This window comes from Dipodomys merriami, unplaced genomic scaffold (genome assembly GCF_024711535.1).
Source record: "Dipodomys merriami isolate MVZ:Mamm:240054 unplaced genomic scaffold, mDipMer1.0.p SCAF_1, whole genome shotgun sequence".
Lineage (NCBI taxonomy): Eukaryota > Metazoa > Chordata > Mammalia > Rodentia > Heteromyidae > Dipodomys > Dipodomys merriami.
The window spans coordinates 39565330-39580703 of record NW_027202270.1 but is presented as its reverse complement, the minus strand read 5'-3'; the positions used below and the strand labels follow the sequence as shown (position 1 = coordinate 39580703).

Here is a 15374-nt window from a genome sequence, read left to right as displayed (position 1 = left end):
TTGAGCCACAGTGTCACGTCCTAGAATTGCTTTTCTTGTTCCAGTGTTCTCTTCTTTGACTTTGTACTTTTGTCTACAAGAAATTTTCCCTTGTACATTCCATTTTTTAAAAACATTTGTAGTAAGTATAGTAGGATTTGGGCTTTTGAGACACAATTTTGACCTTTGAACTCAATTTTTTTTGGCAGTATTGGGATTTGAATTTAGGGCCTGATGCTTGCCATACAGGCATTTTACCATTTGAGTCATGACTGCAATCGTTTGAATTCAAATTTCATAGTTTCATTAAAGTGCCAGTTTCTTGCAAACTATGAAAACTTAACTATGCTGGATATAGTGCCTCATACCTGTAATCTCAGCACTCAGGTTATCGATGTGGTAGGATGACAAGTTTGAAGTCAGCCTGGCCTATGTTAGAAAGACCATATCTCAAAAAAGAAAATAAAAAGTTGACTGTAAGGAGTTAAATATATAGTAGAAGCTGACTTATCATAATGGAATTCTGTCATTTAAAAAACTTGTTGCAGTTTCTAGGAACAAGTGCAATGGGTTTTATAATAAATTCATGGAATTCATACATGTATATGAAAGAAAGGATTGTTTTCTAACAACAGAGAAACTTCACTGAGGTCAAAGGCTGGCTGAGGATCTTAATTTCAGGTTCAGAGTTACATTGTTCATGGCATTTGTCTATGTGAGGTCTCTCATTTTTATTTTCTTCTCCAGTTCCTAACCCTATCAGCCCCTCCCATGGGCATGAATATTTTTGTTTTATTTGCCAAAATGTTTAATGTTTGGTAAAAGGTTAATTAAAATTTTGCAAAATATGAAATAATCAGTTTTATTAGATGAAATTATTACTAACATTAAAATATGCAAAAAAGATACAAGTAAAAATATCACAATCTCATACAGTTAAACATACAGCAGTGTTTAAAAACAATGAATTGTAGAATGGACCCCAAGATCTAATGCAAACGCACTGTACACACAAGTTTCAGGCTTCTAACTTCACTGAATCCAGTACAGAACGTGCTTCTTTATATTCCTCAGCTTCTTCCAAGTCTTTCTCACTTTCTAGTATCTGCTGAAGATCGGTATATGCAGCTTCTAACCTGCGTTGGCAATCTGGGATCATCATCGGAGACTCTTGAAGGATTTCTGCCTGCTTCTTAATGGCATAATTTTCACCATCTTCAGCTTTCATTTTTTCAATCTTTTCTTTTTGCTGTTTTGCTTCTTTTTCATACATTACTTTTTCTTTGACCAATCGCTTCACCACGCTGGTCTTGATCTTGATCTGCCTCACGTGAGGGTCCGCCATAGCCTCCTAACCGCGCGGGAAGGAGGGGCAGAGAGCGAGAGTCGAGGTGGGGACAGCGATGGATCAGCATGAATATTTTTATATATGTGTTTTGTAAACATTCCTAAGTGTACTGAGAGTTTGTATTTTCAATTTGCATAAATACTATTCTGTTTCTACTTTGCTTTGCATTTACTGTTTAAAAGTAACTGGGTTTATGTATGTTTCTCTTACCACTTTCTTCTGATTTTTGTGTAATATTTCAAAGGATACATTTTCTGTTTAATTTATCCATTCCTCTAATGATGCTTGTAACTTTTTTTTTTTTCTTTTTTTCCCTGGTCCTGGGGTTTGAACAGGGCCTAGGCACTATCCCTGAGCCTCTTTGGACTCAAGGCTAGCACTCTGCCATGTGAGCCACAGTGCCACTTTTGGCTTTTTCTGAGTAGATTGGAGATGAGAGTCTCACGGACTTTCCTGCCTGGGCTGAGTTGGATCTAGGAGCCTCAGATCTCAGCTTCCTGAGTAACTAGGATTACAGGTGTGAGCCATCAGCTCCTGGTTTTGTAACTATTCTTAAAAAATAAAAAACCAGAAAAAAAAACAGTGCTCTTGAAAATATATAGTAGACATGTTTCCCTTTAAGACCCAGGGGTTATATTGCTGGGCCATTGAAATTACATAACCCAGGAAAGCCTGGTATGTAATTACTCTGTGAAGTGACTTTACCAGTAGTACGCATAAATTCCATTATTCATGTTATCTTTCTGTGTTCTTAAATCTCATACTTTGGTCAATTTAGACACTCACACTTGGAAAAATTAGTCACTATATTAAAGGCCTAAATGTTTATTTTGGCAGCTAGAGCTAAAAACTTATAATGGGAATATTGAGGGAAGTTTGAAATTGGTGCTGAAGTTCAAAATGTGGTAGGTTAAGTCCACCCTCTGGACAGTAAATCTTCTTATAAAACTTGCATATTAGAAACTTCATCTTGTCAGAATTCTCCAGCCAATCATATTTGGGAAGTATGTTTGTTATTAACTACCCAAACCCATTGGTTCAGTTATTACTGAAATTAATTAGCAAACTAGTACATTTAATTTATAATGAAAAGTAAGGTTTTGCTGTACCTTATGGCCATTTTAGTTGGCCTGTTTCTCTCTTTAGGAAATAAAACTATAATCAGATGAGGATATCTTGATGAGTTTTTTTTTTTTTTTTGGGTCCGGTCATGGGGCCTGAACTCTGGGCCTGGTCGCTGTCCCTCAGCTCTTCAGCTCAAGGCTAGCGCTCTACCACTTGAGCCACAGCGCCACTTCCGGCTTTTTTCTTTTTGCTTATGTGGTGCTGAGGAATCGAACTCAGGGCCTCGAGCATGCAAGGCAAGCCCCCTACCACTGAGCCACCTTCCCAGCCCTATCTTGATGAGTTTTATGTTAGACAAGAGGAAAAATTATGATTCAGATGTTTGATGCAATTAGAGCCTGGTAGCATTATTTTCTAAGTCAAATGTAGCAGTTTTGAAACATGAGATATATAATAGCATTAAATTGTTTTCCCTAAAAGAACCCAGAAATTATTACATATATTATTTACTTTTTTATTTGAAAAGGAATTTGTGTGTGTGTGTGTGTGTGTGTGTGTGTATGTGTTTGTGTGTGTGCACGTGCGTGTGCGCACACTTTAGTACTGTAGCTTTTTTACTCCAAGTGGGTGCTCTGCCAGTTAAGCTATATTCATAAGTCCACCTCCAGCTCTTTGGTGGCTAATTGGAAAGGGTTTCACAGACTTTTCGTCCTGGATTGGCTTTTTGAATGGTAATCTTCAGATCTCAATATCCCAGGAGCTGGTACCACAAGTGTGAGCCAGTAGTACTTGGCTATTTTTTGTTTGTTTTGTTTTTTAAAGGCAACATCTTGCTATATAGCCTAGGCTGTCCTTGAACTCAAAGTCTTCCTGTCTTTTATTTCCCTACTGTTGGTATTATAGGCATTCACCATCATGCCTGACTATAGGAATTTTTTAGTATGTCTTTAATAGAATATATCTGTTTACTGATCAGATACATAGCTTATCAATTTTGTTTCTTCACTTTTATGATTTAAAGATATCTTGGATTTTTGTTTTTTTCAAAATTTTTGTCTTCATTAAAAAAAACATTCTTATTGTAAAAATACTGTACAGAGGGATTACAGTTACATAAGCAAGGTCATGAGTACATTTCCAATCAATCATTGTTACCTCCTCCTTTGTTTTGTCCATACCCTCCCTTCCCTCACACATTTACTACACTAACCCCCCCCCCCCACCTCGCCTAAATTGTAAAGTTCATTTTTCAACATAGTGTCTTGTAGATCTCATTGTTACAATGGGTCAACCTGTATCCCTATTTAAGCATTTTGTTTTTTCCCTTCCTCTCCCCAAGCTAGAGAAGTGCATGTACAAGATGCAGGGCACTGACATCAAATACAATGGTTAGATCATTGGGGAGGATCATACAAAGAATTAAAATCACATGGTACATTATAAATATGTTAGGAACAATAGCAATAGCAAGCAAGAAAAAACCACTTGTGTCTCTATCTTAGGGTTCATTTTGCTTAACATCATCTTATCTGGTCATATGTACATAGATTTTGACCTTTTCTGCTTGTCCCAGACATATACTAGTTATTGCAAATAAAGGAAACCATAGGACCTATCTTTCCTTGGACCTGGCTTACTTCACTTAATATAATTTTTTTCCAAGTCTTTCCATGTCCTAACAAATGGAGCGATGTCATTCTTTCTGATGGAGGCATAAAATCCATTGCATATATATATATATATATACACACACACCATCTTTTCTTGATCCATTCATCTACTAAGGGGCATCTGGGTTGCTTCCATACCTTAGCTATGGTAAATAATGCTGCAATAAACATAGTTGTGCTGGTAGCTTTAGTATGGTCTTGTTCGTGATCATTTGGTAAATGCCCAAAAGTGGGATTGCTGGGTCATAGGGGAGCTCTATGTGGAGTCCTTTGAGGAACCTCCATACTACTTTCCAAAGTGGTTGAACAAGTGTACACTTTCACCAACATGCAGTAGGATTTCCTTCTGTCCACATCTCCTCCAGCATCTGTTATTAGATTTCTTGAGTATAGCCATTCTAACTGGGGTGAGTTGGAATCTCAATGTCATTTTGATTTGCATTTCTTTTATGGCCAGAGATGTTGAGCATTTCTTCATGTGTCTATTGGCCATTCTTATTTCCTCTTCAGGTCTTTAGCCCACTTATTAATGGAGCAGTTGTTTCTTTTAGGATTTATTGTTGGGGGATTTAATTTTTTGAGTTCCATGTATATATTTTAGATATGAGACCCTTGTCTGTTGTATGGCTAGTGAAGATCTCCCAGTCTGTGGGTTTTCTATTGATCTAGCTATGTCCTTTGTCATGCAGAAGCTCTGCAATTTCATGCAATCTCATTTGTCCAACCTTTGTTTGATTTGTTCTGTTTCTGGGTCTCTACTGAGAAAATTTTGGGCTGTCCTAAGGAGACCTAAGGTTTCTCCTATTCCATCCTGTAGTGTTGTCAGGGTGTCTGCTTTGACTTTTGAGGTTTTTGCTCCATTTGGAGTTGATTCTGGTGCAGGGTGATATATAAGGATCTAGCTTTAGTTTTGTACAGGTTTTTAACCAATTTTGCCAGCACTATTTACTGTCTTCCATTCAATTTTTTGGCTTCTTTATCAAAGATTAGGTGGCTATGGGTCTGTGGGTTCATTTCTGGGTTTTCAGTTCTATTCCATTAGTCCTCAGGTCTGGTCTGTTCTTGTGCCAGTATCAAGCTGTTTTGATTACTATGGCTTTGTAGTAGAGTTTGAAATTTGGTATTGATATTCCTCCAGCACTGTTCTTTCTGTTAAGGATCGTTTTTTCTATTCGGGTCTTTTATTGTTCCATATGAATTTTTGGATTGCTTCTTCTATTTCCTTGAAGAATGAGGTTGGAATATTGATAGGTATTGCATTGAATGTGTAGATATCCTTGGGACGTATTGCTATTTTCACGATGTTGATCCTTCCAATCCAGGAGCATAGGAGGTTTTTCCAGTTCCTAAATTCTGCTTTGATTTCCCTTTTCAGGTTTTTAAAGTTTTCATCATAGAGGTCCTTCACTTCTTTAGATAATTCCTAGGTATTTTATTTTTTTGTGGGGCTATTACAAAAGGAGTCGTTTTCCTGATTTCAGCTGCGCTCTTCTAATTGGCATACAAAAAAGTCATTGATTTTTTAATTCTTTTTTTTTTTTTTTTTTTTTTGAGGGAAAGCTGGGCGCTGTCCCTCAGCTTTTTAGCTCAAGGCTAGCGCTCTACCACTTGAGCTACAGCGCCATTTCTGGCTTATTTCTTTTTGCTTATGTGGTGCTGAGGACTCGAACCCAGGGCCTCAGGCATGCAAGGCAAGCGCTCTACCACTGAGCCACCTTCCCAGCCCCAAGCCATTGATTTTTGAGGGTTAATTTTATACTCTGCTACTTTGCCAAAGTTTCGAATCAGCTCCAGTAGTACCATACAGAGGGGTTACAATTACATGGGCAAGATAGGGAGTACATTTCTTATCAAGCATTGTTGCGTCCTCCTTTGTTTCCCCATAGCATCCCTTCCCTTCTCCACTGCCCCACCCCCACACCCCTCTTCCACTCCCTCCACCCCCCCACCTCCCATCCCACAAAAGTTGTAAAGTTCGTTTTTCGACATATCACATTGTTGTAATGGGTCCATCTGTAACCCTATTTAAACCGTTTGTTTTTTCCCTTCCCCTCCACAAATTGTATCAGCATCAAATACAGTGAAAGCAGGGCTTATACCCTGGGGGAGGTACATACAAAGCAACAAAGAAATCATCTTATAAATATATAAATAATGTTGGAAACAATCGCAAGAAAGAAAAAAAATTTTGAATCCTTATCTTGGGGTTCATTTTGCCAAACATCAACTTGTCTGACAGTTTCTGTTTGTCTCAAACATATACTAGCTGTTACAAATAAGGGAAACCATGGGGCCTATATTTCTTTTGGCCTGGCTTACTTCACTTAATAAAATTTTTTCCAAGTCTTTCCATTTCCTAACAAATGGGGCAATGTCATTCTTTCTGATGGAGGCATAGAATTCTATTGTGTATATATACCACATTTCCTTGATCCATTTATCTACTGAGGAGCATCTGGGTTGGTTCCATATCTTAGCTATGGTAAATAATGCTACAATAAACATAGTTGTGCTGGTAGCTTTAGTATGGTCTTGTTTGTGATCATTTGTTAAATGCCCCAAAGTGGGATTGCTGGGTCATAGGGGAGCTCTATGTGGAGTCTTTTTTTTAATTTTTTTTGGGTCCGGTTGTGGGGCCTGAACTCTGGGCCTGGGTGCTATCCCTCAGCTCTTCAGCTCAAGGCTAGCGCTCTACCACTTAAGCCACAGCACCACTCCCAGCTTTTTTCTTTTTGCTTATGTGGTGCTGAGGAATCGAACCCAGGGCCTTGAGCATGCAAGGCAAGCGCTTTACCACTGAGCCACTTTCCCAGCCCTATGTGGAATCTTTTGAGGAACCTCCATAGGACTTTCCAAAGAGGTTGTACAAGTTTACAGTACCACCAACACTGCACACATCCACATTCCCTCCAGCATCTGTTGTTATTAGAGTTCTTGATTATAGCCATTCTAACTCGGATGAGGTGGTATCTCAATGTTGTTTTTGTTTGCATTTTGTTTGCATATGGCTAGGGAGCTTGAGCATTTCTTCATGTGTCTATTGACCATCCTTCTTTCCTCTTCAGAGAAGTTTCTCTGTAAGTCTTTAGCCCACTTATTTATTGGGCAGTTGTTTCTTTGAGGATTTGTTGTTGGGAGATTTAATTTTTTGAGTTCCATGTCTATTTTAGATATGAGACCCTTGTCCATTGTATGGTTAGTGAAGATCTTCTCCCAATCCGTGGGCTTTCTATTGATCTTGCTAGCTATGTCCTTTGCCATGCAGAAGCTCTGAAATTTCATGCAATCTCATTTGTCCAACCTTTCTTTGATTTGTTGTGTTTCTGGGTCTCTATTGAGAAATTTTGGCCTGTGCCAAGGAGACTTAGGGTTTCTCCTATTCCATCCTGTAATGTTGTCAGGGTGTCTGCTTTGACTTTTGAGGTTTTTGATCCATTTGGAGTTGATTATGGTGCAGTGTGATATATAAGGATCTAGCTTTAGTTTTGTACAGGTTTTTAACCAATTTTGCCAGCACCATTTACTGTCTTTCTTCCATTCAGTTTTTTGGCTCCCTTATAGAGATTAGGTGACTATGGGTCTGTGGGTTCATTTCTGGATTTTCAATTCTATTCCATTGGTCCTGAGGTCTGTTCTTGTGCCAGTACCAAGCTGTTTTGATTACTATGGCTTTGTAGTAGAGTTTGAAATTTGGTATTGATATTCCTCCAGCACTGTTCTTTCTGTTAAGGATCGTTTTTTGCTATTTGGGATCTTTTATTGTTCTATATGAATTTTTGGATTGCTTCTTCTATTTCCTTGAAGAATGAGGTTGGAATATTGATAGGTATTGCATTGAATTTTTAGATAGCCTTGGGAAGTATTGCCATTTTCATGATGTTGATCCTTCCAATCCAGGAGCATGAGAGGTTTTGACACTTTCTAAGTTCTGTTTTGATTTCCCTTTTCAGGTTTTTAAAGTTTTCATCATAGAGGTCCTTCACTTCTTTGGTTAAGTTAATTCCTAGGTATTTTATTTTTTGTGGGGCTATTATGAATGGAGTTGCTTTCCTGATTTCATCCACTCTTTTCTCATTGTTGGCATACAAAAAAGCCACTGATTTTTGAGGGTTAATTTTATACCCTGCTACTTTGCCAAAGTTTCAAATCAGCTTGAGTAATTTGGGAGTGGAGTCCGTGGGATTCTTTAAATACAAAATCATGTCATCTGCAAGGAGGGAGAGTTTTACTTCACCTTTTTCTATTTGGATCCCTTTTAAGTTTGCATCTTGTCTTATTGTTGTTGCTAGGCATTCTAACACTAGATTGAAGAGAAATGGAGAGAGTGGACATCCTTGTCTCGTTACTGAGTTAAGAGGAAATGACTTTAGTTTTTCACCATTAAGTATAATGCTGGCTGTAGGTTTGTCATATACAGCCTTTATTGTATTGAGGAATGTTCCCTGTATTCCTAATTTTTCCAGAACCTTCATCATAAAGGGGTGTTGGATCTTGTCAAATGCTTTTTCTGCATCTATTGAGATAAGCATGTGGTCCTTATCCTTGGTCTTGTTGATGTGATGAATTATATTAATTGATTTCGTATATTGAACTAGCTTTGCATCCCTAAAATGAATCCTGTTTGATTGTGGTGTATGATTTTTTTGGATGAATTGTTGAAGTCGATTGGCCAAAACTTTGTTGAGAAGTTTTGCATCAATGTTCATCAAAGAAATGGGTCTATAGTTCTCTTTCTTTGATGAGTCCCTGCCTGGTTTTGGGATGAGGGTCATGATGCCTTCATAGAATGAATTCGGTAGTGAACTTTCTCTTTCAATTTCATTGAAGAGTTGGAGGAGTATTGGTGTGAGCTCTGCTGTGAAGGCCTTGTAGAATTCCGCTGTAAATCCATGTAGTCCTGGGCTTTTCTTAGATGGGAGGTCTCTTATTACTGTTTCTTAGATGGGAGGTCTCTTATTACTGCTTAATATGAGCCTGTTAAGATGGTTTAATTCATCTTGGTTTAGTTTCGGCATGTTGAAATTTGCTAAGAAAAGGGGCATTTCTGCCAAGTTCTCAAACTTACTAGCATAAAGGTTTGAGAAGTATTGTCTTATAATGTTCTGAATCTTGGTTGTTTCTGTGGTGATGTTTCCATTCTCATCCCTGAGTTTATTTATTTGCGTGTGTTCTCTTCTTTTTCTGATAAGATTTGCTAAGGGTCTGTCAATTTTGTTAATTTTTTCATTTTCGAAGAACCAACTCTTTTGTTGATTCTTTCTGTGGTTTTTCTTGGATTCTAATTCGTTAAATAATTTCTTTCCATCTACTAGATTGGGGTTTGTCTTGCTGCTCTTTTCCAAGGAAGTTCAGCTGTTTCATTAAGTTGTTGGTTTCAGATCTCTCCAATTTGTTGATGTAGGAACTCAGAACTATAAACTTGCCTCTGTGTTCCAGAGGTGCTGATAATTTGTGTGTTCATTTTTGTTGAATATCATGAACATTTGCATTTCCTTTCTAATCTCTTCCATGACCCACTGGTGATTCAATGTGTTACACACACACACACCTAAACTGAAAATTATGAAAGCAAAAAAATAGAAAACAATGTTTTAAAATATAAAAAGAAATTATAGAAACAAGTTGATTTGGGGGGGGGGAACTCTTGTATCTTCCCTGTGTCTGTAACCCGTCTCTTGGTGGAGTCTCTGGTCTGCTTGTGCTGTTTGGTTTTCCTGTGGCTTGATTGGTTTCTTCAGTCAGTTTGTTTGAGCAGGCAGAAAAATGCTCTGCCTTACCCAGGACTTTGTGATTCTCCTCCCAGGCTAGTTCAGTGGCGGGGAGATCTGCCTTGAGTATCACAAAAGAGGGAGAGGGCTGTTTCCTCTAATTTGGCGTAGTTGTGATAGGCTAGGTTCTGGGTAGGGTTGAGGCCTTTCAGCAATCAGTAGCTTTTCCCTGAGGGGCTAGCTCCTGAGACACTCACAGTGCCCCCCACACTCACAGTGCCCAGCCTGGAGCCATTCTCAGGGTTTACGTTTACTGAGTTTCAATTTTTTGTCTTTTACCTCTCTTGTTGCTGTCTAGGCTGTAGTGGGAGGGGCAGCCTCTGGCTCCGTTTACCCAGTGAAGAAAGTCACTCCTCTGGGGGTAGAACTATCTCTGCTTGGGCTTAGTGAATTTCCCCTGGGTGGAGCTGAGCCTGTCACATCAGAATCCTGTGACCTGGTGAATAGCTCCTATTGTTTTCTTCCTAGGCCTGAGTTGGAGCTAGCTGTTTGGCTGGGCCTTTGTCAGTATCAAAGATGGAGTTCTCAGTTGTGGGGGAGGGTCTACCTTCCCACCACTGCTCCATGAGAAGGGGTGAGGATGTCTTGAGGGTACTCATGCAAGCTTCTTGGTTTCTGGGCCGTCCCTGGTCAGTGATCAGCAGGATGAAGATTTCTGCTCCTTGTCCGTTCTTGCTGGTGGTGAGTAGAACCCGCTCGCAGATCACGTCTGGCGCTTTTGCTCCAGGCTTTCTCTGTTTATATAGTGGCCATGGCAGCGGCAGCAGCCACCGCCTCCTCAGACACTGGCAGGTGCTCAGATCTGTCTCCTTGATCAAAGTTCTTGCATTTTTCCTCTCTGGCCACACTCTCTGTACTGTGATGGCACACTTGGTGTGATTCTGTAGCCTGGAACACTAAAACTTCTTCTTTGCAAGAACTTGTTTAGCCTCCAGCTTCCCCTCCGCCCTTCTTCCTCCGGACTTGTTATCTTGGTTTTAAAATAGGTATTCACACAAGATAAAGATTTTAATCAGAATAAAAGTCATTTAAGAATTTTCAAAAAGTATGCATATTTTACTATATGGAATCAATTTAAATTGAAGCAGTATTGACATTCGATAGATAGAAATCCAGTACATTTTTGTTTTTACATTTCAAAAATACACCACCTGATTTTTTTCTAGTTTTATCTAAAATCATTTTTGAAGTAATTTTAATTAAATGTTTGTTGGAAATTTATCAGAAAATCTCTTTTATAAAAGTTACTAGCCAATTGATAACCCAGAAGGTAGACCAAAATCTTTTGGGACCTCAGAGTCTCTATGTGTGGCTTAGTCTAGACTTGAACTTGCCCTTTTCTTTCCTCAGTCTTCCTACTGCTGCAGTTACAGTTGTGTGCCAATGAGGACCAGCCTTTTTCTTCCTTGAAAGTCAAAGCATATCATGATTAGATATAAAATAGTGGAATATATGCATTTATACTTTGTATTTGCAACTTCTTACTAGGACGGGAATGATAACTAATGATTAATCTTTATGTAAACAGACTTAAAAATGAAAACTCTCTATTTAAGATTGAAGAAAAGAACTCTGTGGTCTTAGTAATAGAATAAATCTAAATATTTAGTGATTTACAAATGAGCTTGGAAATGCAGAAACCTGAATATATTTATCACGGGCAAATACTGCCACCTTGTGTATATGTGATGTTATTTTATGTCTCCACTTTCTTTTATGATATCAGTGAATACAATGTTTTTGCACTATTTGTTACTGTAGTCAGATGCATAAATGTGTAAGACTTTTTTTTTTTGATGATATAAAACCAAGCCAACATTTTTTGGCAGTTGGAGGAGTCTTGAATTTTTTTTTAAGATGAAAGAATTTTATTTAAAATTAATACTAGATAGATATAATTAAATTACCTTTTTTTCACAGTATGAATTAAGAGAACGTAGTCTTAGTTGAAAAACCAAGAACTAGAAAAGGAAGTGGAAATTACAGATACCTATATTAAAAACCCATTAGGCATTTTCTTTTAAAATACATATTTTTTTTAACATTCTTGTCATTCTTGGCACTGTTTTTAACGAGAAACTCCATTATCCCAAGCAAAAAGCACAAGAGGTGGAGTTTGGCTTCAGGAGATGGGATTCAGATTCTAAAGTGTAGCATATTTATGGAGAATTGCTGATAAGGGCTTTTTTTTTTAAAAAAAAAAAAAACCATGAAATCCCTTTAGTAAATTCTCAAGTCAGAGGCTGTAAAAACCAGTTAAATCAGAGGATACAAGGACTTTTTCAGTTTGTTCCCCATGCTGGCCCCACTTCTCATCTTGATATGAGTCTTGAATTTTGAAGACATCAAATTTAGTGTAGTTATCTGCAGGAATTGAAATGCCTAAGAGGTCATACTGGTTAATTGATGTGGTTACTCATGGGACGATGAGAGAGTCTTCTGTCATTCTTTTATTTAGTGCTTGCAGTGCTTTGGAATTTCTGTTGTAGATGACAGAATTTACTGGAGTGATTGGGTATCTCGCTTATTGGCACAACTCTCTGATTTTTAAATGATTTACTTCAGGTGAAGTGCAGAAGAATAACCTCAGAATAATAGTACTTTGAAGAAACAAATAGTGAACACAGGCTTGAAAATTATTTTTTCTTTCTTTTTTTTTTTTTTTTTGGTCCAGTCGTGGGAACTGAACTCGGCCTGGGCGCTGTCCCTCAGCTCTTCAGCTCAAGGCTAGCGCTCTACAACTTGAGCCACAGCACCACTTCCGGCTTTTTTTCTTTTTGCTTATGTGGTGCTGAGGAATCGAACCCAGGGCCTCAGGCATGCAGGGCAAGCGCTCTACCACTGAGCCACCTTCCCAGCCCCCACTTCTGGCTTTTTGATGGTTAATTGGGGATAAGAATCTCACGGACTTTCCTGCCTAGGCTGTCTTTGTACTGTAATCCTCAGATCTCAGCCTCCTGAGTAGCTAGGATTATAGGCATGATCCACTAGTGCCTGGCCAGGAATGAGTGTTATTGATAACCACAATTTTATATCATCATCATCATCATTGAGTTTTGAGGGAGCCTCACTATGTAACCCAGGGTAGCCTTGAATTCTCTTTGTCCAGGTTGATCTTGAAGTTCCTGCCTTTGTCTCCTGAATGAAATAGTAAATTGTAATTTTAAAGAGAACATCCTTAGTTTCTTTGTCTCAGTTTTTTGTATGATAGATAATGTTTTTATTTTATTATGTTCATGTACCTCTTATTTGAAAAACCTTTGAAGTAGAGCAAGAATGATGATTGTAATAAGATTTTGTCATTTTTTGAGAGTTATGACACAGTAGAAGGACACTTGATGCTAACAAAGTGTGTATACTTCTTTACTTAGAATATTATTAGTATTTTTAAGGAGATGAGTTCTTTTTTGGGGGGAGGAGGGGGTCCGGTAATGGGGCCTGAACTCTGGGCCTGGGCGCTTTCCCTCAGCTCTTTAGCTCAAGGCTAGCACTCTACCACTTGAGCCACAGTGCCACTTCCAGCTTTTTTCTTTTTGCTTATGTGGTGCTGAGGAATCGAACCCAGAGCCTCAGGCATGCAAGGCAAGTGCTCTACCACTGAGCCACCTTCCCAGCCCCAGGAGATGAGTTCTTTAGCTGAGTAGTGGTGTGTGCCATCGCCATCAAATTTGTGTTGAAATTTTAACGAATTAAATAACCTTCTGGCTAGAGAACAGTTTTGATCAAGTTATTTTCATCATTAACTACATGACTAAATGAGCAGTAGGAAGATTTATTATGGATTTAGTGCTGAGCCAAAGATCACAGTAGGATACTGTGGTGAAACATGATAAATACTAACACTCCACTTGAGTGTGGTTGCCAAGCACCAGGCTTACATATTTCTTGTGTAATGTGCAAAATTGAATGATTGAGTTATTATGGAGTTTGATTGAAGTAATCTTTAAAACTATGAAATGTTAACATTTTAGAAATTAAAAATAGAACCTTGTTTGGAATATTGAAAAGTTGCTTAGTTATTAGCTATTAGGATGTACAGGTGAAGGTAGAGATTGATAGTTTAATGGAAGTAGAAGTTTAAGAACCCAACATTAATATTTTTATTTTTAAAAAGTAATATTTTGTCACTGTATTTGATTTTGGTACCCTGCATCTTGTATATATATTTATCTAATTTGGGGAGGGGAAGGAGAATAACAAAATGCTGAAACATGGACACAGTATGACCCATTGCAACAATAAGACTCACAAGACACTGTTGGAAATGAACTTTACACTCCCCTGGGGGAGCCAGGGAGTGAAGGGATTGTAGGAGAAAAACAAGGGGGATGTTTACAATGCTTGACAATGTACTCATTACCTTATTCATGTACCTGAAACCCTCTGTACAGCATCTTTACAATAAAATAAAATTTAAAAAACCTATAAAAATAATATTTTGATTTAGGATCTCACTAAGTAGCTTTGACCTCTCTTTCTCTCTCTTTTTGCTGGTCCTAGGGATTGAACTCAAGGCCTGGATACTGCTTCTTAGCTTTTTTGCACAATGCTATCACTTTATCACTTACTCCACATCTCCATGTTTCAGGCTTTTTGATGGTTAATTGGAGATAAGAGTCTCACAGATTTTATGCCCAGGCTGACTTCGAACTGTGATCCTCAGATTTCAGCCTCCTGTGTAGCTAGGATTACAAGTTTGAGCAACTTGTGCCTAGTTCACCTGAATTATTAGTTTTAATTGAGAACTTCTCAAGATACCTTACGGTTTATATATTTGAAATTTAGGAGACTGAACCCAAGATCTTGCACATGCTAGGGTACATTCTACAATTTAAACTTTAGTACAAGATGAACTATATTCGTACTCTTAAGCACTTCTTCCATTCTCATTCGAGTCTTTTTTTTTAAAGGCATATTTATTGGTGTAGTTCTCTATGTACCATGTATGATGCTACATTCTAATTCGTCACAGTGATTCTGTATTTAAAAATAGTAATGTTCCCATGTTTTAATTTGTATTCATTTAAAGTGATACTGTATTACCAGGCATAAGGTCTTTTAAATGAGTTTGGAAGTTTATTCATACTGTTTAGTTTTGAAATGTTTAGCATAGATCTTATGTATTTTTTTCCTTTCTTTTTAGGCAAGAAGTTATGAAATGGAATGGATGGGGATATAATGATTCCAAGTTCTTCGTCAATAAGAAGGGCCAGGTTGAATTAGCTGGGAAAAGGTAACACATTTTTTTTGGTTCTTTTCCCTTTTCTACAGGAATATTTTAAACATACATAAAAATAGAAAGGATAATGTAATAATTTTTCCTCCAATTTAAAAATTAAAATTTTGTCATAATTCCTATTTTTTTTTCTTTTTGTGCCAGTCTTGGACTCAGGTTCTGGGGGCTGTCTCTTGCTTTTTTTGCTCAAAGCTAGCACTTCTGGCTTTTTGGTGGTTATTTGGAGAAAAGAGTCTTATAATTATTCCTGCTTGGGCTGGTTTAGAATCAGCATCCTCTTATCTCAGCTTCCTGAGTAAGTAGGATTA

At 37.9% G+C, this 15374-nt stretch overlaps 1 protein-coding gene and 1 pseudogene across 3 annotated transcripts in view; one reads left to right on the top strand and one right to left on the bottom strand.

Annotated features, from left to right (window-relative positions):
* Window positions 1–15374, top strand: part of Agps (alkylglycerone phosphate synthase) — a 109556-nt gene that overhangs the window by 13646 nt on the left and 80536 nt on the right. For all 3 annotated transcript variants that reach the window (XM_070020327.1, XM_070020331.1, XM_070020330.1), the window contains exon 2: window positions 14974–15063. In XM_070020327.1, coding sequence (XP_069876428.1) covers window positions 14974–15063 — 90 coding nt within the window. The remainder of the gene's footprint in view (window positions 1–14973; window positions 15064–15374) is intronic.
* LOC138833447 (tubulin-specific chaperone A pseudogene) lies at window positions 894–1324 on the bottom strand (annotated as a pseudogene).